General features: G+C 42.6%; 1 protein-coding gene across 2 annotated transcripts in view; it reads left to right on the forward strand.

Annotated features, from left to right (window-relative positions):
* The window catches only part of LOC134603625 (rho guanine nucleotide exchange factor 15-like), an 84,454-nt gene that overhangs the window by 23,411 nt on the left and 36,793 nt on the right, over window positions 1-24,250 (forward strand). For both annotated transcript variants that reach the window (XM_063449774.1, XM_063449773.1), the window contains exon 3: window positions 17,787-18,983. In XM_063449774.1, the coding sequence (XP_063305844.1) occupies window positions 17,787-18,983 (1,197 nt within the window). The remainder of the gene's footprint in view (window positions 1-17,786; window positions 18,984-24,250) is intronic.

A 24,250-nucleotide genomic window follows, 5' to 3' on the forward strand; every position in this document is an offset into this window, starting at 1 on the left:
GTTGATGAATTACCTTTTTTTTTATTAGGCAGCCAACAGTGTACCAGTTAGGTCAAAGGGATGGGTTCTGGCAGGCAGTAAGATATTATGGAGGGCGAGCTGGACCACACTGTGAGGTTCTATAATGGGCAGTCTGCATAAAATGATCTATCAGACCTTCCAGATTCTACCGTCTGATAATATTTGCAGGAACATGTTGTATAAACAGAAATTTCGGTTATGTAAACAGCATCTGGATTGTTGGAAACTCTGCAAGGTTGTTATTGTATAAATAGGTTTAACATGGTATTAATGCCATGTAGCACCCCCGCTAGGCAGAGTCTATTCTACATTACAGTCAGCATATTGGGTGATTTGTTCATTCTCTCACCAAAAGGAGAAATAGTCTGAAACCCTTTCTGATATGTTATAACCTATCCAAACAATAGATATTTGGTTGATGAGATCACTGGTGGCAGACGTGGGTTGCAAGTCATACCTGTAACGGACCGTTTCACTTACAAGAGGATAAAACCCAGTTTAGGCGATAATCCCCTTTACAGATGCACAGGCAGCTACTGCAAACACCATTCTCCCGACTGGAACCACACGAACACTGGAACAGCTGAACAAGAAAAGCAGACATCGGCTTACACTCTTGGCAGTCAGCATACAATCCCATTCCCCCAAAGACCGAGACGACACATCGCTTTGAGGGTTAAGCAAGACTCAAGACTGGGACACCCAGTCTGGCTTTTATTTCCAACTCACACATACAGGCCACACCCAGGGGGAGGCATAAAAGAACCAATGACATAGATGTTACCTCCCACACATCCCCTCCCCTTAGTGTGACACATAATCCCATTATGCATACAGAGTAAAATATACTTTTACACAACTTTCATAACTTTAAAACCATACATCACATTCACATAAAAATACATATCCACAATCAATCCATTCAGGAGAACAACATATTAAAAAATGGCATGAATCAGACCAGGGGTTCAACAGTTAGTAAAACTATCTTTTATTCCCCCTGGCTCAAACAGTAAAAGTAAAACATCCCCACAATGCATCCTGGCTTCCTCCCTTCTGCCCTGGAGATAATTGGAGAAGAAATCTAATTATCCAGGACTAGAGGCAGACTCCATTAACCACATGGTTGCAAAACAACATAAAACTCTTTAAAATACATAAAGTCACATTTTATACATTAAACACAGACATTTAACATATCCCCAGATAGCTCAGGTCTGCGTGCACATTATTAGGTGAATGGCACACAGACCACACAAATACAGTTTAATTGCCATGGAGCCAAAGTCTTTCCCATAGTCTTTCATTATATGAATAGGCTCCATGGCATAGCTATCTGGGGGGTATCACTGCTCACACAGGGCAAGTACCGAATGGCCCCACTGTATTTAAAGGGCCAGAATGAGTGACATGCACTCTGTTAGGGCCGAATACTGTTTGTAAAGGGCCCAATCTCCCAGGGCCATAGTCCAAAGGCAGGAGGCTAGCAGCCAGGCCTCTCCAGTTCACAGTGGCGAAGCTGGTTTCGCCACATTTCTCCCCTTTGCCAATTAGACTAACAGGGTACCTGACTTTCTGCCGGTCAGTGCCCTGGTTAGTCCAGCAACCCACCCACGAAACAGAAATAACAGAGCAGCCCACCCACACTAACCGGTTACTACATCTGGGTGAGGAAGGATGTTGTCCAAGTTCTGGTGTTTCACCACTGCTGGGTGGGAGACGGGTAGGCTGCCTTGGTGCGTTGCTGAGGGGGCAGAGACCAGCGGTACTCTGTCCTGTTGCCAGCACTACCACGGGAGTAGTCTGGTGGGCGCCTGGTTGCTGGAGACTGGCTGTCTCCCCTTTAGGTGCACAGCTCGACTGCCGGAGGGGGAGACCGACCGTCTCCCCTTTGGATCCATCACACTGAGGCTGGGGAACAGGACCAACCGTCCCTATCCCTTGTGCTGTAAGTGCAGAGACTACGGTCCCATCTGCACAGTTGTGGGGCTTAACGTCTCTCCTTGGTGAGTTAGGCTGCCGCTGGAGAGAGGGTGTAACAAGCTCCTCTCTCTGGACGGTAAACTGCCGCTGGGGAGGGGGGTTAGCCGGCTCCTCTCCCTGCCACTCTCTCTGCTGGTGGAAAGGGGGACCAGCTGTCTCCCCTTTCATTCTCTTGTCCGGCTGCTGGGGTGCGAGACTGATTGTCTCTGCTCCCTGCAGGACACACTGCCGCTGGGGAGGATGGACGACACCATCAGCTCCCTGGGGCACACACTGCCGCTGGGGAGGGAGGACGCTGCTCTCCTCTCCCTTCGCTTCACACTGCCGTCCTGGCATCTCACTTTGCTGCTGGGGGGCAGGAACAACAACCTCTGCCCCCTGTAACTCAGCCTGCCGCTGGGGAGGAAGGACTGCACCTTCGGCTCCCTTGGACACATATGGCTGCTGGGGAGGATGGACGACACCATCAGCTCCCTGGGGCACACATTGCCGCTGGGGAGGGAGGACGCTGCTCTCCTCTCCCTTCCCTTCACACTGCCTTCTTGGCATATCATTTTGCTGCTGGGGGGCAGGAACAACAACCTCTGCCCCCTGTAACTCAGCCTGCCGCTGGGGAGGAAGGACTGCACCTTCGGCTCCTTTGGACACACACGGCTGCTGGGGAGGATGGACGACACCATCAGCTCCCTGGGGCACACATTGCCGCTGGGGAGGGAGGACGCTGCTCTCCTCTCCCTTCACTTCACACTGCCTTCTTGGCACATCACTTTGCTGCTGGGGGGCAGGAACAACAACCTCTGCCCCCTGTAACACAGCCTGCCGCTGGGGAGGAAGGACTGCACCTTCGGCTCCCTGGGTTACACACTGCCGCTGGGGAGGAAGGACGACACCTTCATCTCCCTGGGGTTGCTCACAGGACCAGTCTAGGAACTCTGCTACCTCGGGTACTGCTGGTTGCTGTTGGGCGGGAGGACCGGTTGTCTCTTCCCAGGCCTCATTGATGAGTCGCCGGTAATCCCCCTCCAGGTTCCATTCCTGGGTAACCAAATATCGTAGGTCTGCCTCGAGGTCAATAGCGCCAAAGAGACCCAGCATGTTCTCTCGGATGCCGTACAGGTCCCAAAAACGATAGTCGGTATCTTCCCCAAAGTCCTCGTCACCACTATTATCCCAAAATAGACCGGGGCCAGTGTACTCTCCGCCTTCTGGGAACTCATACTCTGCCATCCTGGGGACACACTGAGCCGCGTACCACTGTAGCGCCTGGTACGCGTTGTCGAGCGTCAGTTCTGCGTATACTAGAATCTCGAGTCTAGTCACCCACTTTCCTGTGGTCTGGTTTCTCAGGAGGGGCATCCGCTCTGCCATTCTAGCCAGGATTTGCTGCCTTCTGCTGCGGCGCCGCTCCCCTCGTGAATACGGTACTTGTTCTAGGGCTTCGTCCCACAACCCGCCTCTGACAGACTGTCTGTACATCAACATGTCCTCCTCTGAGACTGCTCCAGACTCCGGGACGTAATCGTCCAATCTAACTTGAAACTTCTCCTCCATTTTCCTGATTTCCTTTGTAGATAGGGTCGCTGTACGGATACTAGCGTTGCCCTCAATTTGTAATCCAGAAATGGTGTTGTCTGTAGCTGTCCCTCTGGTTGTAGGAACGATCCCGCCGCTTGCCACCAATTGTAACGGACCGTTTCACTTACAAGAGGATAAAACCCAGTTTAGGCGATAATCCCCTTTACAGATGCACAGGCAGCTACTGCAAACACCATTCTCCCGACTGGAACCACACGAACACTGGAACAGCTGAACAAGAAAAGCAGACATCGGCTTACACTCTTGGCAGTCAGCATACAATCCCATTCCCCCAAAGACCGAGACGACACATCGCTTTGAGGGTTAAGCAAGACTCAAGACTGGGACACCCAGTCTGGCTTTTATTTCCAACTCACACATACAGGCCACACCCAGGGGGAGGCATAAAAGAACCAATGACATAGATGTTACCTCCCACACATCCCCTCCCCTTAGTGTGACACATAATCCCATTATGCATACAGAGTAAAATATACTTTTACACAACTTTCATAACTTTAAAACCATACATCACATTCACATAAAAATACATATCCACAATCAATCCATTCAGGGGAACAACATATTAAAAAATGGCATGAATCAGACCAGGGGTTCAACAGTTAGTAAAACTATCTTTTATTCCCCCTGGCTCAAACAGTAAAAGTAAAACATAGAAACATAGAAACATAGAATGTGACGACAGATAAGAACCATTCGGCCCATCTAGTCTGCCCAGTTTTCTAAATACTTTCATTAGTCCCTGGCCTTATCTTATAGTTAGGATAGCCTTATGCCTATCCCACGCATGCTTAAACTCCTTTACTGTGTTAACCTCTACCACTTCAGCTGGAAGGCTATTCCATGCATCCACTACCCTCTCAGTAAAGTAATACTTCCTGATATTATTTTTAAACCTTTGTCCCTCTAATTTAAGATTATGTCCTCTTGTTGTGGTAGTTTTTCTTCTTTTAAATATAGTCTCCTCCTTTACTGTGTTGATTCCCTTTATGTATTTAAATGTTTCTATCATATCCCCCCTGTCTCGTCTTTCCTCCATGCTATACATGTTAAGATCCTTCAACCTTTCCTGGTAAGTTTTATCCTGCAATCCATGAACCAGTTTAGTAGCCCTTCTTTGAACTCTCTCTAAGGTATCAATATCCTTCTGAAGATAGGGTCTCCAGTACTGTGTACAGTACTCCAAGTGAGGTCTCACCAGTGTTCTGTACAATGGCATGAGCACTTCCCTCTTTCTACTGCTAATACCTCTCCCTATACAACCAAGCATTCTGCTAGCATTTCCTGCTGCTCTATTACATTGTCTGCCTACCTTTAAGTCATCAGAAATAATCACCCCTAAATCCCTTTCCTCAGATGTTGAGGTTAGGACTCTATCAAATATTCTGTACTCTGCCCTTGGGTTTTTACGTCCAAGATGCATTATCTTGCACTTATCCACATTAAATGTCAGTTGCCACAACTCTGACCATTTTTCTAGTTTACCTAAATCATTTTCCATTTGGCTTATCCCTCCTGGAACATCAACCCTGTTACATATCTTAGTATCATCCGCAAAAAGACACACCTTACCATCAAGACCTTCTGCAATATCACTAATAAAAATATTAAAGAGAATGGGTCCAAGTACAGATCCCTGAGGTACCCCACTGGTGACAAGCCCAAGCTTCGAATATACTCCATTGACTACAACCCTCTGTTGCCTGTCACTCAGCCACTGCCTTACCCATTCAACAATATTGGAATCCAAACTCAAAGATTGTAGTTTGTTGATAAGCCTTCTATGTGCAACAGTGTCAAAAGCCTTGCTGAAATCGAGGTAAGCAATGTCTACTGCACCACCCTGATCTATAATTTTAGTTACCCAATCAAAAAAATCAATAAGATTAGTTTGGCATGATCTCCCTGAAGTAAACCCATGTTGTCTCTGATCTTGAAATCCATGTGTTTTTAGATGTTCAACAATCCTATCCTTTAACATGGTTTCCATCACTTTCCCCACTACTGAAGTTAGGCTTACTGGCCTATAGTTGCCCGACTCCTCCCTATTACCTTTCTTGTGAATGGGCACAACATTCGCTAACTTCCAATCTTCTGGGACTACTCCTGTTATCAATGATTGGTTAAATAAATCTGTTAATGGTTTTGCTAGTACACCACTAAGCTCTTTTAATAGCTTTGGGTGTATTCCATCAGGTCCCATTGACTTATTTGTCTTTACTTTTGACAGTTGAAATAGAACCTCTTCCTCTGTAAACTCACGTGTAATAAATGACTCATTTATCCTTTTTCTTAACTGAGGTCCCTTTCCTTCATTTTCATCTGTAAATACCGAACAAAAATATTCATTGAGGCAGTCAGCTAGACCTTTATCCTCATCTACATACCTTCCTTCTTTTGTTTTTAATCTAACTAATCCTTGTTTTACTTTTCTTTTCTCATTTATGTATCTAAAAAAGGTTTTGTCCCCCTTTTTTACTGACTGTGCTATTTTCTCTTCTGTGTGTGATTTGGAAGCTCTTATAACTTGCTTAGCCTCTTTCTGCCTAATCTTATAGGTCATTCTGTCTTCCTCACTCTGGGTTTTTTTATAATTACTAAATGCTAACTTTTTGTTTTTTACTATTTTGGCTACATCTGTGGAGTACCACAGTGGTTTCTTGAATTTTTTGCTTTTACTGACAAGCCTAATGCAATTTTCTGTTGCCTTCAGTAGTGCAACTTTTAAATAATCCCATTTCTTTTGGACTCCATTTAAATTGCTCCAGTCTGATAATGACTCCTTTACACATATTCTAATTTTGGAAAAGTCTGTTTTTCTAAAGTCTAAAACTTTTGTTTTTGTGTGGTGTGACTCAGTCACTGTTCTTATATTAAACCACACTGACTGATGATCACTGGATCCTAAACTTTCACCTACAGTAATATCTGATACCAAATCTCCATTTGTTAACACTAAATCTAGTATGGCCTCTTTACGAGTTGGCTCCTCAACGACTTGTTTTAGAGACAATCCCAGTAGGGAGTTTAGAATATGTGTGCTCCTGGCACAAGTAGCTATTTTTGTTTTCCAATTTACATCAGGAAGATTAAAGTCACCCATGATGATAACTTCCCCCTTCATTGTCATTTTAGCTATTTCTTCAACTAGTAGATTATCTAACTCTTCAATTTGTCCTGGGGGCCTATAAATCACACCTACACGAGTTACTGTGTGATTACCAAATTCTAACGTAACCCAAACTGACTCTATGTTCGCCTCACTAACCTTTATTAGGCTAGATTTTATGCTATTCTTTACATACAGGGCCACCCCTCCCCCTTTCTTTACATACAGGGCCACCCCTCCCCCACAATGCATCCTGGCTTCCTCCCTTCTGCCCTGGAGATAATTGGAGAAGAAATCTAATTATCCAGGACTAGAGGCAGACTCCATTAACCACATGGTTGCAAAACAACATAAAACTCTTTAAAATACATAAAGTCACATTTTATACATTAAACACAGACATTTAACATATCCCCAGATAGCTCAGGTCTGCGTGCACATTATTAGGTGAATGGCACACAGACCACACAAATACAGTTTAATTGCCATGGAGCCAAAGTCTTTCCCATAGTCTTTCATTATATGAATAGGCTCCATGGCATAGCTATCTGGGGGGTATCACTGCTCACACAGGGCAAGTACCGAATGGCCCCACTGTATTTAAAGGGCCAGAATGAGTGACATGCACTCTGTTAGGGCCGAATACTGTTTGTAAAGGGCCCAATCTCCCAGGGCCATAGTCCAAAGGCAGGAGGCTAGCAGCCAGGCCTCTCCAGTTCACAGTGGCGAAGCTGGTTTCGCCACAATACCTGATGGTTATTCACCACATTCTACAGATCTATTTCTGCCCACTATAGGAAGGTGGGGGGGGGGGGGGTGGTATCCCTCCTGCTAATTGTGTGGTTTGTGGCTTGTTTGTGGGTTTTGTGTATTGTTCTTTTTTGTTTTTTTTCTTCAATATTCCTGTCACTTGATTTCACATGTAGAACCTGTCCGTCCTGTTTGAGCAAAGGACGAGGAAGTTGGGATGATTCAAATATTTTCGTTTTGAGGCACATGTGCCTGTGCGTGTTGCTCCTTACTACTCTTAGATCAGCTTTGTAGTTCGTTGCAGGCAAATTTTGTGTTCTGATATGCTCCATGTTGTGGGTGTGTGACATCTTGCAGTTAGTATATGAAAACTGTAACTCTGTCAGCTACCGCTCAACGTCGCATTCCACCAGTCAGTCGTCACAGAGTTTAGCGATTAATCAAATGTGTTTAAATGAGGTTACAATCTATATGTCACGATGTATGTAAAGGACCCCAAACACAGAGACCTTAATCTACAACCTTAGAGCGGCCAGGCTTAACGTAACAATGGTCAGAGACACAGCCAAGGTCAAGGGTAGGAGAGATTCGAGTCAACGATTGACAAGTCAACATTTAGGAATATATAGAACAGAATACATGATAATCCAGCCAAGGGCAGTAAGAGGAAAAGAGAAATATCACATCAACGCACTATTGGGGCAAGAAAGGGCAAGAAAGGCCGCAAGTTAAATACTACTGGTCATTCGGTGCAACTGCGAGTTCGCGTACATAGACCTGCCCAAGCAAGAAGCTGCGAGGAGTAGTACACTGACGGAAGGTTTGACACTATAAAACCGGCACAATTAGTGATGTTTGGGTAGTGATGGTCTAAACCGATGAATGGCTATTCATGGCATTATTTTGGTGACCAGTTCTAAAGTTCCTGTAAAATGTCCTGCTCGATCATTTCTTGGATCATAAGATAGTATTAATAAGAACACTCTAATGTTAAAGGGACACTCTTGGCATCAAAACAACTTTAATACCCTACGTGGGATGCATTGGGAAGGCAATGCAGCTACAGTAAGCCACTTAGCCTGTGGCCTTCTCCAACCAATAGGGACCCACAGCAATGGAAAGGATGCCCAGTATGGAGTACCGATCCCAAAGTAAATCATATTTGCCCTAACATCTGGACACTATACAGAAAAGATACTGGACAATCTTGTGCAAAAGTCAGTGAAATAAGACCCAGTAATACAAATGTATAATGCAAACTATTACATTCTTCTCTGTAGAACACGACTGCTTCCATAAGACTGTGGATGAAACTCCTTTTTCCATCCATACATACGTAGCTCTATATATTCTCCAACAATAATCATTATTATTACGGTATTATTTTATTATTTATATAGCGCCATCAGATTTTGTAGCGCTGTACAAAGGGTTAATTGATGCTTGGTCCTAATTAACCACTATTTATCTCAAAGGTCATTCTTGTTCTATAAGCTATCTGATTATGTTTTGTGGGTCCACCGATGGACTATGGGTCCAGAATGTTCTTGAAAGTCCCTTTGTGTCATTCTCCTGAACGTCCTTCTGGTTGAATCGCTTCTTCACTGGGAAAGTTTGTACACCTGTTTCTTTTATAAGTGATAATCCTGGCATGTGCACTCTGATTGGTTCCCATCTGGGAGCGTCGGAGGGCTCTGATTGGTTCCCATCTGGGAGTGTCGGAGGGCTCTGATTGGTTCCAATGTATTGTTGTTTTATAAATTCTATGTGGGTTTTGTTTAGAGACCCATTGTGGAGTAGAGTACTTGGCATGTTCTATTTATTCTGCCAAATATCCCATTTGTAGCACTCTCCCTCAGAAATGTTGTTTCCACATAATATGACGCAATCAGAAGTCCGTTCTTTCATGCTATATATCGGTGGAGGAAAATGGGACCTTTGCTCTTCTTTCCCATTCCATGATGTGCGTGGCCTGGTGTATTTAGGAGATCTATCTGGGCGAGAGCCGCTTTGTCTACTCGTGGCCCCTCGGCTGTGCACTAGGCATGACATTTTTCTCCCTGAGCAATACTACTGGTTTCTTTACGGTGAGTCATCACTTTTTGCTGTTTACTTACCTTCTTTTAGTTCCATTTTGTTTATGCTGAGGGTGTAAATGTTTTGAAATTGCTTTTATAGCTGCCCCAGGCCAGCAGAAGGGGACGGAGAGATCAGGTATGCAAACAGAAACATCGGAGAATTTACGAAGGAATGTTAAAATGACAAACAAGGAAGTTCTTCCAATCTGATGAGCAGCTGCAATGGAAACTCAGCCATGAATTCACCCCGTTTCACCTACCTCCTAGGAATCTGGCATTACCTGCTCCATTATTATTCCCTGTCTAATAAAAAGCAGGGGACTTGGTCTAAACACAATCTTTGTGACCTATTAGAGAGATGGAAGGCAGGTGCCCTCATAGAATGAATCAGAGAGACTGAGATTTGTTGTATTATACACTTCTACTTCAGGGGGATTAACCAACCCTACGGCACAATAAAGCTTTGCTTCTGCTCAATTTACTGCCCCCCCAAATATATCTACTCGCCCTTCTTGTGGTAGAAAGAGGTGTGTATGGATGGGTACGTGCGCAAATATGGGTATTTACATATACCTTATTAGGTTGCTGTGTACCTTTTTATAGGCAATAACACTTATATGTGTATATAAAATGATGTGGTTGTGTAGAAACACAGGGCGATATTCCAGCCCTATATTTAGCTTGAAGTTTAACAAAAATGTTTTGGAGAATCTGTTTGAAGGACAGCTGCTGCGGAGTTAGGAAATGCCATGGAGGGTATAGACCCTCACTCAGATCATTCAGTAATGGATACCCTGTGTTCGGTAAGGCTGGCAGACTCAATGGGTCAGTAGCCTCTAGTTTCTAGATAATTGTTGGACATTTTACGGCCACTTTCCCAGTGCGTTGATTCCTTTTATGTTTGTATTCCGGTTTAGAAATGGAAAGAGAAACCGTGAGAAAAAAAACTAACTAAATTGTTTAGAAAATTCCATTTTTTTTTTGCTGCTGCTCTTGGCACTGTGCGTAAAATGACGCTGCAAACACTCGGTGGAAAAGAAATCCACACTGATTCCCTGTACACCACCGCGCTCGGAATATTCTGTATGAGAACGATTTCTCAAAGTGCGCCGAAATGATCTGCAAAGTACCGAGTAGCGCTGTCGTCATGGCATCCAGTAAAAGCGACAGACACATTGGGCGATATTTATCACCGTGTTCTGAATTTTTTTTTTAATTCCATCGTTATTTTGGTCGTATTTATTCGTTTTCTAAAAAGTGAGTTTTCTTTATAGTAAATTCTGCCAAATTTATAGCGCTGGGGAAAAGAAGGGAAACCCAACACTTTGCTGTTGGAAAAAGTGTCAGAAAAAGGCAGAAAACAGATTGAATAGTTCGCTTTAAAAATTTGCCGACAATTAGACTAAAAACGCTGATAGCACCTGGATAAACATGTTAGAACTTTCCACCGTGTTTAATTGGGATTCTGCTCCCACTGTCTGCGGGAATGCTTAATACACAGATAATGGCTAGGAAGGGTTAATCACTGGGTAACTTTATCCCTCGCCAGCCCACCCCTGATCTGTCATTCCCACTCCCTCCCACTCACTGCCAGTATGTCCAAGCCCAGCCTCAGACACCAACACTGTGAGGGGTGAGTGCATATCTTGTAAAATGTGCCTACTGGCTATATACAATGTACCGGTATATACAATGTGTAATGTATCATGGTATGAAATATCAGAGAACGGTATGTGTAATATATGTGTGCTATATATTTGTATGTAGAATATGATATATGGGTGCTGTGTATTTGTATGTAGAATATAATATATATGTGCTGTGTATTTGTATGTAGAATATAATATATGGGTGCTGTGTATTTGTATGTAGAATATGATATATGGGTCCTGTGTATTTGTATGTAGAATATATGTTCTATTAGTGTAACAAATGTATTTGAGTTTCACAGTGTAGTCTGGTTACACAGTATAGCCTGTTTGTGGTTAATCATGTATGTACATGTAGGAGAAGCCGCGAGTTGATGAGACACGCTGTGCATTAATTTACGAAGACTGCTTATTTTTACTTTCATATTCAATTCTAGTTATTAACCCCTTAAGACCGCAGCCAAATGTACAAGTTGTGATCCAAAAAAAACGTAAACAAAACCTGGCATTTGCGCTATATGTCTGTCCAACCGTAATTCACCTCTTTCATATTAAAGGGACACTATAGTCACCTGAACAACTTTAGCTTAATGAAGCAGTTTTGGTGTATAGAACATGCCCCTGCAGCCTCACTGCTCAATCCTCTGCCATTTAGGAGTTAAATCCCTTTGTTTATGAACCCTAGTCACACCTCCCTGCATGTGACTTGCACAGCCTTCCATAAACACTTCCTGTAAAGAGAGCCCTATTTAGGCTTTCTTTATTGCAAGTTCTGTTTAATTAAGATTTTCTTATCCCCTGCTATGTTAATAGCTTGCTAGACCCTGCACGAGCCTCCTGTATGTGATTAAAGTTCAATTTAGAGATTGAGATACAATTATTTAAGGTAAATTACATCTGTTTGAAAGTGAAACCAGTTTTTTTTTTTTTCATGCAGGCTCTGTCAATCATAGCCAGGGGAGGTGTGGCTAGGGCTGCATAAACAGAAACAAAGTGACTTAACTCCTAAATGACAGTGAATTGAGCAGTGAAATTGCAGGGGAATGATCTATACACTAAAACTGCTTTATTTAGCTAAAGTCATTTAGGTGACTATAGTGTTCCTTTAAATGCACCCACACTTATTATATATCATTTTATTCATGGGAAACAGGGCTTTCGTTTAACATCAAATATTTGTGTATGGAACATAATTTAATATGAAATAAAAAATTTAAAAAATGGGAGAAAATAAGAATTTTTTAAATTGTTTTAGTTCTACGTGACATTTTAACTGTGAATGTCATAAAACTGTTTGCTTTTACTGCAATACAATACACATATTTGTATTCAGCGATGTCTCACGTGTAAAACAGTACCCCCTATGTACAGGTTTTATGGTGTTTTGGGAAGTTACAGGGTCAAATATAGCGTGTTACATATTTCAGTTTTTTCACATTGAAATTCGCCAGATTGGTTACGTTGCCTTTGAGACCGTATGGTAGCCCAGGAATAAGAATTATCCCCATGATGGCATACCATTTGCAAAAGTAGACAACCCAAGGTATTGCAAATGGAGTATGTCCAGTCTTTTTTAGTAGCCACTTGGTCACAAACACTGGCCAAAGTTAGTGTTAATATTTGAAAATGCAAAAAACAAATTTGAACGCAAATGTTGGCCAGTGTTTGTGACAAAGTGGCTACTAAAAAAAACTGAACATACCCTATTTGCAATACCCTGGGTTGTCTACTATTGCAAATGGTATGCCATCATGGGGATAATTTTCATTCCTGGGCTACCATACGGTCTCAAAGGCAACCTGGCGAATTTTAATGTGAAAAAAATGAAACACAAGCCTTATATGTGACTCTGTAACTTTTGAAAACACCATAAAACCTGTAAATGAGGGGTACTGTTATACTCAGGAGACTTCGCTGAACACAAATATTAGTGTTTCAAAACAGTAAAACGTATCACAACAATTATATCGTCAGTGTAAGTGCCATTTGTGTGTGAAAAATGCAAAAAATTTCACTGTCACTGACGATATCGTCGTTATAATATATTCTACTGTTTTGAAACACTAATATTTGTGTTCGGCGAAGTCTCCCGAGTAAAACAGTACCCCCTATGTACAGGTTTTATGGTGTCTTGGAAAGTTACAGGGTTAAATATAGTGCTAGCAAATTAAATTGCCTGGGCTGTCAGGCAGGTCCTGCAAATTGTAATTAATGAAATGACCTAATTATGTAAAATTATTACATAAATATATACGTAGAATTATTATATATATATATATATATATATATATATATATATATGTGTGTGTGTGTGTATATGTATATAATTTTTTTTATTATTTTTATTTATATATAGGTATATATATAAACAAAGCAAGAAATGAGAGCACTCCATGGATTTGGTAAATCAAATTACTATATTCAAATAGCACGCAAAAAAAATCGACGTTTCGACCAACCGTGATAAAGACCGCTAGACGGTCGAAACGTCGATTTTTTTTTTTTGCGTGCTATTTGAATACAGTAATTTGATTTACCAAATCCATGGAGTGCTCTCATTTCTTGCTTTGTTTGTAGTATTTTGCACAGAGAAGCACCTGGTATGCATAGTGTGTATATGTATATATATATATATATATATATATATATATATATATATATATATATATATATATATATATATATATATATATGTGTATATATATATATATATGTGTATATATATATATGTGTATATATATATATGTGTATATATATATATGTGTATATATATATATATGTGTATGTGTATATATATGTGTATATATATATATATGTGTATATATATATATATGTGTATATATATATATGTATATATATATATATATATGTATATGTGTGTATATAGTGATATATACTTATGTATATAGATATATATTATTTCGTCTACATGTATTTTGATATCAATATATATTAATTTTAAAATACAGTTAGAACGAAATGACGCATGTTTATATATTTCTTATCTATTTTTTTTATTTTATTTCTTAACATATTTATATATTTTTTATTATATATAAATATATATATAATGAAAATTATATATATATATATATATATTTAATCAATATCATTGTATGTGTATTTTGATATTAATATATATATATATATATAATTATGTATATATTAATATTAAAATACACGTAGACAGTGTATGTATATTTATGTGTATATGTGTGTGTATATATATATATATATATATATACTTAGATCATATATATAATAAATATATATATATATGATCTAAGTAAATATTATTTAATTTTACACTTATTTAACGTTTCATTTTTTTTTTCAGACAGCAGGGGGAGTACCTGTCATTACAGGCACTCCCCCTGCTGGCATTGACATGGACGGCTATGCCGTCCATGTGATCGCGGGGTCCTCGCAAGGACCTCGCGATCACATGGCCCTGGGGGGCCGAAGAGGACAGAGGGGGACTCCCTGGGCTCCCAGGTAAGTCCCCCATACCGCGATCACCGGCGTGGGATCGCCGGCGACCAGGTAAGTACAAAAGATCGCAGGATGTTCTATGCCGTCCTGGGGCGTTTAGAGCCACCAAACTTAAGGACGGCATAGAACGTCCTGCGGTCTTAAGGGGTTAAAGGCACACTATAGGCACCATGACAACTTTATCTTAATGAAGCCGTTATGGTGTATAGATCATGCCCCTGCAGTCTCACTGCTCAATTCTCAGCCATTTAGGAGTTAAATCACTTTTGTTTATGCAGTCCAAGCCACACCTCCCCTGGCTGTGACCGACCCAGCCTGCAGGAAAACAAAATGGTTTCACTTTCAATCAGATCTTACATCAGTGTGTTTACTTTTACATTAGAAGTTCTCCGCAGGTTCTGTTTATTGAATTTTAATCTCAAATATTTTTTAAGTTAAAGCGGCACTGTCATGCCGAACTTACTTTTCCTCAATCTCTTCCTCTTCTCCCCCTCTCCCAGGATCTGTTCTCCGTTTCTTCCTGTCTTCTTTAGTTTTCTTTAAAATCATAAGACAAAGTAGGGACTCTTTGCCTTATGGAGGATTCCTCCGCTTGACCAGCTCTGACCAGCGGAGGAGCAAAGTGTGCTTCATTTCCGCTGGTCAGAGCAATTTTCCCATAATCCTTACCTTTCCTCTGTGTTCCCGCGATGCTTCCTGTCATTTTAGACGAAACTGCCGAATTGCGTTCTAACTGAATGAGAACAGTATGTTCGTTTGTTTTAGAATGCAATTCTGCACTTTGTTCGGATCGGAATTTCATTCGAATGAATGAAACTCCGATCCTATTCATTGCCGCGGCTGCATCTTGCAGTCGCTTAGTAGATAACTCCCTAATTCCCACGGTATCAGGGAGTTATCTACTAAAAGGCTGAAAGACCTGAATTGGTCTTTCAGCCAACTTTACTAATACTAAGTAAAGATTACTTAGTATTAGTAAATAATATGCCCCTACTCACTATACCGTGAGTAGGGGCATGTCTAGTAAGCAGTGAGCATTATGGCCCCCACCCGCCGCCCAGGGTAGGGGCCGGAGAGGGGGAGGACAGTAGGTTTCCCCCCCCTTCATTATCATTATGGCCCCCACCCGCCACCCATAGGTGGAGGCCAGGGGGTGGGGAGGACAGTAGCCCCCCCTCTTTATCTTTATGGCCCCCACCCGCCGCCCAGGGGTGGGGGCGGGGGGAGGACAGTAGGTCCCCCCCCTTCATTATCATTATGGCCCCCACCCGCCGTACAGGGGTGGGGGCCTGGGGGGGAGGACAGTAGGTTCCCCCTCATTATCATTATGGCCCCCACCCGCCGCACAGGGGTGGAGGACTGGGGGGGGAGGACAGTAGGTCCCCCCCCCTCATTATCATTATGGCCCCCACCCGCCTCACAGCGGTGGGGGCCAGGGGGGAGGACAGTAGGTCCCCATCCCCCCATTGTAATTTATGGCCCCCACCCACCGCGCAGGGGTGGGGGCCAGATAGTAGGGATTTTATTTTACAGTCAGCAGCCACAGGCTGCTCACTGTTTAGTAGGAATGCCCCTACTCGCGGTATAGCGAGTAGGGGCATTGGGGAGACTTTATTCTCCTTTATACTATTATGGGGGTCATATTGACCCCCATAGAGTGAGAGGGGGACCTGGGGGGCTTAGGAAGTGGCGGGGAGCACTGCTCCCTGCCGCTTCTATTTTTACATATTACAAGGAGGGAGCTTCACGCCGGTAGCTCCCTCCTTGTAATAAACGGAACGAACAAACTAACACTGATACTCAGTGTTAGTTTGTTCGTTTGCTTTTTCTATTCATTCATTCGTCCTTCTGATGAATGAATGAATAGGTGAAATTCCGGTTCGCATGTCCAGATGTTTCACTGGGCATGTGCGGGAATCTCACAGTCTGTGTAGTGTGGGCAGATGACGTGTCCCACAGGGACTTCACCTACCCATACAAAGATGGCGGCGCCCTGAATATAGATCGGGGCAGAAAATACAGATTAATAAATAGGTAATCTGGGGGGCTTAGGGGCATTTGGGGTGACTAAGGGGTCAATTGGATGTAGTGGAGGGGGTTAAAAAAAAAAAACGGCATTCGGCATGACAGTGCCGCTTTAAAGCTGAAGTGACACTCTATATATGTAAATAGCGCTCAGCTCCACTTCAATTTTTGGTTTAATTGGGTAAATATTGTTATTTAGAATATAAGTTAAGATAACACATGAAGTGGGAAGCAGCTATAGGAATAATTAAGATAAAATGTATTAATAGTCACAAATAACGCTGGTTACTGGTATATCGTTGCATGTTTTTGTTGCATTCGTGTTATTATTAAATCGCCTAAAGCCCTAAAACTTCTCAGAACAGCACCGCCCTGGACATACCTCTAAAATTAAAGTTCCCCCTTCCCCTCCTTTTCCATTTGAAATGCTGGAAGGTATGCTAATCACACTGCAGGCTCTAGCAGGCTATTAACAGAGAAAGCGATAAGCAATTCTAAATTAAACACATTGTGCAATAAAGGAAGTGTTACTTTACAGGAAGTGTTTAGGAAGGCTGTGTAAATCACATGCCGAGAGGTGTGGCTACGGCTGTCAAGACAAAGTGATTTACTTTCTAAATGGCAGAGAATTGAGGAGTACGACTGCAGGGGCATTATCTATACACCAGAACTACTTCATTAAGATAAAGTTGTTTCATTGTTCAGAGTGTTTCTTTAATTTCCCAAACTGAGATATAATAGCATTTTATTGCATGATTAAAATTTAGATTTACAAAGGCACACATTATGTAGTAATAAAAATCCTGGGATGAAAAATTCTCCTTTTTTAAGGTTTATTGCTCACATAGGATATATCTCGTTTTAATTAAAACTACTAAAGTAACCTCTTTATATTATTTGCCAGCAAACTAAAAACTGGATAAATACTCTCCTTTTCCTGCTGCATTTTAAAACAATAGATGGTAATTGCAGAGTGACGTGGCCGACTGATTTGTAATCAACAAAGACGTTTTTTAGTGTTTATTGAAATGCATAAATTCAGCCTTTTTTTTTAACTCCCCTTTTCTATATTTTACCTTCCAGCTCTGCCTCCCAAGCTCTCCCAGGATCCAGGCACTTGTGAGTTCCAGACAAGACCCTGCGAGATGCAGCCAGCCTGCCCCTCTCAATGCTGCTGTGCCTGCCACCAGCACAGACCAGGCCTGGTATTGGTCTGGGTCCCAGAATCCTTTGTTTCCCAAACTAACAGTGTAAACGAGGCCTCTGATTCCTCTGACGATGGCGGCATATTTAATCGGATCTTATCTATTAACGCTGACACTGATGAAGGAAAATTGGGTATATTAAAATCTAAGATGTCCCCTAGTGGCAGCTACCCCGTGAGGCGGCGGTCACAGAGATATGGGAACCGCAGTCAGGTTAATGATGGGGATGATGTTTCAGACTCCAGAAACAGTGTTGTTTTAACCTCTTACAAGTTCACGAGTGAATGTAGTGTAAATGGGGATTCGGCTTGCCCAACCCCTGAAGAGCTAGTTGTTCTGCCTCAGAGGAAGCCTCTTGTTCCACCACATAGGAAATTGTGGACAGATGAATGTGTTGATTCTGTTTCTGAATCTTCGGATTCAAAAAAACTGGGTTTGAAAACAAAGTCTAAGGATGGACATTTATCTGAGGGAGCTTCCGGGGAAGAAATAATGAAGACTGGCCTTCACCCTGTTAATGGTCCACCAGAAGTATTGTCCAAGGACTTTGGGCTCCATAGACCTATTGACTCTGCACCTGAGCTTCCTCTGTCTGGACCACCTTGCTTGAGAAGCCACAAACCAAACACAGATCAAACCGTAGGAACCCCTTCTCACAATTTAGAGTCAAACTTTGAAACGGACTCTTCACGTCCTGAAACTTTAATGCTAAAAAACACTAACACTTTTGAAATTCCACATACAGATGGCCCATCATGCAAGGAACAGGCAGACTCCCGTACCAGGATTCGCAAACCTGCTCGTCGGAGTAAGTTGCCTCCTCCATCTGTGAATGGAGAGGATCCCCCTTTAACACTGCCCCCCAAAGTACCCAGCAAGCCTCCTCGAGGAGCAGCACCTCCCCCTCCACCCGCACCACCCCCATTTTTAAGGAAAGGATCTTTAAAGAGGTACTCTGTGACTAACCCTGAAGAAATGAGTGAGAGAGATAAAATGGGTTCAACAACAAGTCTGCCCATTGAATTGTCAAGTAGGACAAAAGGTATCTGTACCAGCTCATCAGATGACTCAAACGGTGAGTGATGATATGCAAATATAGTGTAACTAATAGAATCATAATAACATTAAATCTTTATCCATTTATTACTATGTAACATGTCTAGATCTAAGATTCCTGAGCTCTGTGAGTAGAGACTGGTGGGGCCACCATGTTGCTCTTGAGAGCCTGGAAGCAAGACTTGCTCCATTAATGTATGCTATAGATGCTAGATAGGCAGTGGTTAATAGAAACTGAGTCTTATTACCACATGTTTTAAAGCAGAAAAACATGTTTATTTTCAGGTTATGATATCTTTGACCTAGCGGACTTTGGTACAAGAAAGTTATCACACATCATTTGACCATAAATGTCTCTGTATGTTCTAACCAGCCTTTAAAACTCTTAAGCAGTGTTTAAGAGACACTGTCTTGATTCAATTGAGTATACTTCTTAATGTGTATATTACATATTACAGTATTCAGAGCTGCCTTCTAGAAAAGAGGAGGCAGAGCACGTTCTAAAAAATTGCTTTCCCATAATCCTTTGTTAAAAAATAATCATTGTGCTGCAAAACCATCCTGATTCTTGTGAGGTCTCGCTCTTCATTCTCCTGTTGCCTTATAATTTAGAGAAATAAAATTGTGAACATTGGCAAATAGGAATCATGGGAGAAATAAACTAATTTGAATAAAATGCCACAAATGTGCCTTAACAGATATCTATGTTGTTTGTATATAATAACTAGAGTGATATCTCTTGGCTATGCTGGATGTAGAAATATTCTTATTGCAGACTGACCAAATTCTCTTTCCAATGCTCGCGTACATCTTACGTTGTTTTACACACGGAATTATTCAGTGTAGTGTGACCAGGGTTGTTTACTCAATAGTTAATTTTTGGGAATTCACAGTGGATTTTAAATTGAAGGCTAAAGTAGTTGAACTATTAGCAGAGCTGACTTGGAGAATGTTTCTAGCATGGCTATATAAATTAAAGGGCACCTGTCATGCCCCAAACAATTAATGCTCATTAGATTGAGCATACTATATTATCTATAACTTGTGCTGGCAGTTCAGCAAATGTAAAGATTAGGAGAAAATCCTATTTAAAAAAAAATAGCTTTTTTTCTTCCCAGTTTTCGATAATTTCCTCGGCGTACTGAGACATTGACTGACCTAGCAGATCGGGAAAGGAGGTCCATCTGCTCTCCTCCCATAGCTATCGCAGCGCATGCCCTACCTGGTAGCTGGTGCTTCTAGTGCTGGCTCGGGAGTATAGTAATGGAAAGACGTGATGTCATTCCTTTCTGATGCCGGCACATTGGCAATGAAGCCACATTGCTGACATCACTGAGGAGATTTGCCCTGCTTGGGAATGCTACCCAAGAAGGGCAGATCTAAGAAGAATAGAGTCAGAGTGGAGGGCGGTCTGCAGGTGGGTGTAGGGGTGTACCTAGAGCATTTAGCAACCGGAGTGAATATTGTCCCCTCAAGGCCCCATTAGAGACTACATGGAGTCTCAGGACCCCTTTCATAATCTAGTAATATAATACATCTCTCTGATACCAAGTAGGCTATTCTCTCGTTAAAGGGACATTATAGGCACCCTGACTACTCCAGCTCATTGATATGGCCGGACTACTCCAGCTCATTGAGTGGTAACTGACACTGAACATCCAGCGTCCGCTTTTTCCCAATAGAAAAGATTTGATTCAATGCTTTCCTATGGGGAGGCTAATAGCGCCCGCTCGTCGGAGGAGGCGGAGCTGCATACCAGCGCTGATGGTCATCATCTCTTGGATCAGGTAAGTAAATACCTTCATTCATTGTGGCAGGGTGACGCAAGGGAGCAGGGAGGCAGAGGGAACTATAGTGCCAGGAATACAGCTTAGTATTTCTGGTACTATAGTATCCCTTTCATTACTGTTGCTGGCTGGCTTCTATGGCTTGGTAGGCAGGCTGCCACTGTCTGTTTCTTTTCCTCCTCCTGTGCCCTCTTCTTCATTTTTACCCCCCCCCTCTCCTGCCCTTCTTTGTCCCCCTTCCCGTGCCCTCTTTAGCCCCCCCTCCTATGTTCTTCTTTGTCCCCCCTCTTTATTCCCTCTTCCCGTTCTTTGTCCCCTCTCCCCTCCTTTGCCCTCTTTAGCCACCCCTCCCCTACTTTGCCTGCTCTGGGTTAACCTTAGGTATTAGGTCCGCGAAGGACCCTCTGTTTCCTTTAGCCGTTCCAACAGGAAACCATTCTATGATCTCTGTGAGTACTTCCTGTTGGACCGGATAGGGAAACAGAACCTTCTCTACCAGGGTCCGCCTGCACGGCCATGCTACATTCAGTGACTGGCGGGAGAGGAGTGAGGTGCAGTGCACTCCCCTCCTACCAGTCACCGGGAGATCGGGTATGCTTAGTACATGAAGAGGTGCTGGAACGGAGGAAAAGTGAGTAAATCTTTATATCTCATATTAAATACATCAGGTATCTTTGTGATAAATGGAGTATTTAATGTATATGGGAGCGATTTCAGGTAACTTATATTATTCATAAAGGTTCACTTTAAAGCAATTTGAATTCCCAACAATTTTCACTTTTGTGAATTCTTGACAATTCAGACTTTAGTGATTTTGTCTCCTTCTTCTGATATTGTTCAATTTATATTTAAGTTTTGGGAATCTAAATATATTTTACATTTTTGTTTTGTGAATAGTGAGATTTAGGCTACAATATATATATTGGCTGTGCTATTTTGGGCTAAAAATGTATAATACTTGGCAATTTTCTTGGGTTCCTGTTTTTTTTTTTTTTTAATAACCGTATAAATGTACGATATTGTGGTTTGTAATGGCCTCATTCCGAACATTTGAAATCTTCCACTGTGTAGAAACTCCTGCTCGGGTCTCTAGCTGATTGAAATCTCTGCCATTTAAGATGGTAAATACCTCCTGCGCCGCCAGGTTTATGGGATTCAACCGAACCTCTAAACTGAGACAGTTTGCTTTTTAAAAATCTGTGGGTAAACTTGCCCATTAAAGAGCAATAATTTCCTTTGTTATAGCTGATCTTCAGACCCGATTCATATTTTCCGTCCATTTAACAGAACTGAGGCATTGCGTGCAAGACATTCGGTTATTATCCTTTATCGTGATTAAAGAAAAAACATTACCTGACAACTTCACGGAGACTCCTCCGACACAGGGAATACTCTCTGCTTTGCAACCCATCACTGGAGAAACCCAAGACACAGGGAATCCTTTCCATTACCAAACCCATCCCTGGAGAAACCCCCAAATACAGAAAATCCTATGTTACCTGAAGGGAATCTTCTTCTCCATTACCTAACCCGTCCCTGGAGACGCCCATGCACAGTGAATCTTCTCCATTACCCAACCAATCCCTGGAGAACCCCCAGACACATGGAATCCTCTCCATTACCTGAGCCATTACTGGAGAAGCCCCAGGCACAGGGCATCTTCTACATTACTCGACCCATTCCTGGAGAAACCCCAGGCACAAGGCATCTTCTCCATTACCCAACCCATTCCTGGAGATTAGAACCCCAGACACATGGAATCCTCTCTATTACTCGACCCAATCCCTGGAGAAACCCAAGACAGTAGGAATCCTCTTCATTACCTGACCCATTCCTGGAGAACCCCCAGATATAGGGAACTGTCTCCGTCACCCGACCCATCTTTAGAGAACCCCCAGAATCAGAAAATCCTCTCTATTACCTGACTCATCTCTAGAGAACCCCCAGACAGGTCATTTTCTCTATTACCTGAAGCATCCCTGGAGACCCCAAGACAGAGGGAATCATCTCTATTACCTGACCAATCCCTGGAGAATCCCAGAAACAGGACATCCTCTCTGTTACCCAACCCATCTCTAGAGTAAAACCCAGACACATTGATTACTCCTCCTTACTCGACCAATCCCTGGAGAACGTTACCTGACCCATCAGTGGAGATTCTCCAGACACAGGGAACCCTCTTGTAGCGGAGAGGTAGTATAATCCATAGTATCTCCGCTGGGTAACAGGAACAACATAGAATAATCCAGGCAAATCAATACAGCAGACAGTAATCCCGGTAGCGTTATAAGAATCCTTCCTTCCCAAGAACTAGACGACACGTAGGCTGGGAGTCAACTGAGCTTTTAATCACAGGTCACAGTATTTATGGGATTCACCAAGCAAGGGGTTTCCCTACTGACATTACAGGGGTTGTACAGTAGGGGACTACATGGGGAACTGAATAACCTGGACATTTCTCCCATCATGCACTGCTGTACGAGAGGGATACTCCCACTAGAATATACAGTTAAGTGGATTATCCCTCCATACAGCAGAACCAATATTCTACATGAAAATACATCACTTTTATAATATTCGTTAGATTTAAACGAATGGACGTTCGGTAGATAGCTGGGGTCTGAGCGCACATTTCGTGAAAGTACCGCTCAGATCCCAGCTTAAACAACCGAACGCCGCACGAAACACACATTATTTCTAAGTTACATTCAAACTACCGATTGACCTTAGGGAAACACATTACCGAAGGACCGGGGCTCCCGAACGGCTCCCGGATGGCTTGGAAGTCCAGCGGTATTCGTGACGCCGAGTAGCCGATTTTAGTTCCAGGCGCTCGATGACCAAATACCGCTGGCTAACTAAGGATCCAAGATGGCCGACCGCCGCGTGGTCGGTAGCCGAACGCTGGCCACCCTGAATCCTCTTAATTACCTGTGACGGAACGCTGGCACTCCGACTGAGTACCTCCGCCAATCGATGCTCCTAGTGCTCGCTGAGGACTCCAAGCACTCCAATCGACACCATCAGCATTGCAGACCACACTTCCAACGATACAGCTGCACCGGGGTCTCGCCGTCTCCACCCACCCTGGATCCACGACCAGGATCCAGCTCTCAGTGGGTGACCCTCTCCTAAATTCAGAGAGCGTAGCAGGAACAAATCAAGCTCTTGCAAGAGTATGTGATTATAGCAATCCCCAGAGTGTAGTTATCCCATCCCCCCAAACATGAGCCAAGGCTTCAAGAAAGGTTCAAGATGATCTGACTTTAATTAACACACACAGACTTTTATGCAAGTCCCCATGCAAGGGGACATCCCACAGGGAGGGACAACATGTAACCAATCCCGTACAGTAAAACAGAAGGCACACCCAGCACAAACACATAAAATCCTCCCCTTTGCATGTGATATAATTACTGAACACAATGGGTTAATGTAATTTATCACAGGCAGGAAAAATATACTTTTTACAGCATATTCATAACTTCTAAAATATACA

Source organism: Pelobates fuscus, chromosome 3 (genome assembly GCF_036172605.1).
Source record: "Pelobates fuscus isolate aPelFus1 chromosome 3, aPelFus1.pri, whole genome shotgun sequence".
Taxonomy (NCBI): Eukaryota; Metazoa; Chordata; class Amphibia; order Anura; family Pelobatidae; genus Pelobates; species Pelobates fuscus.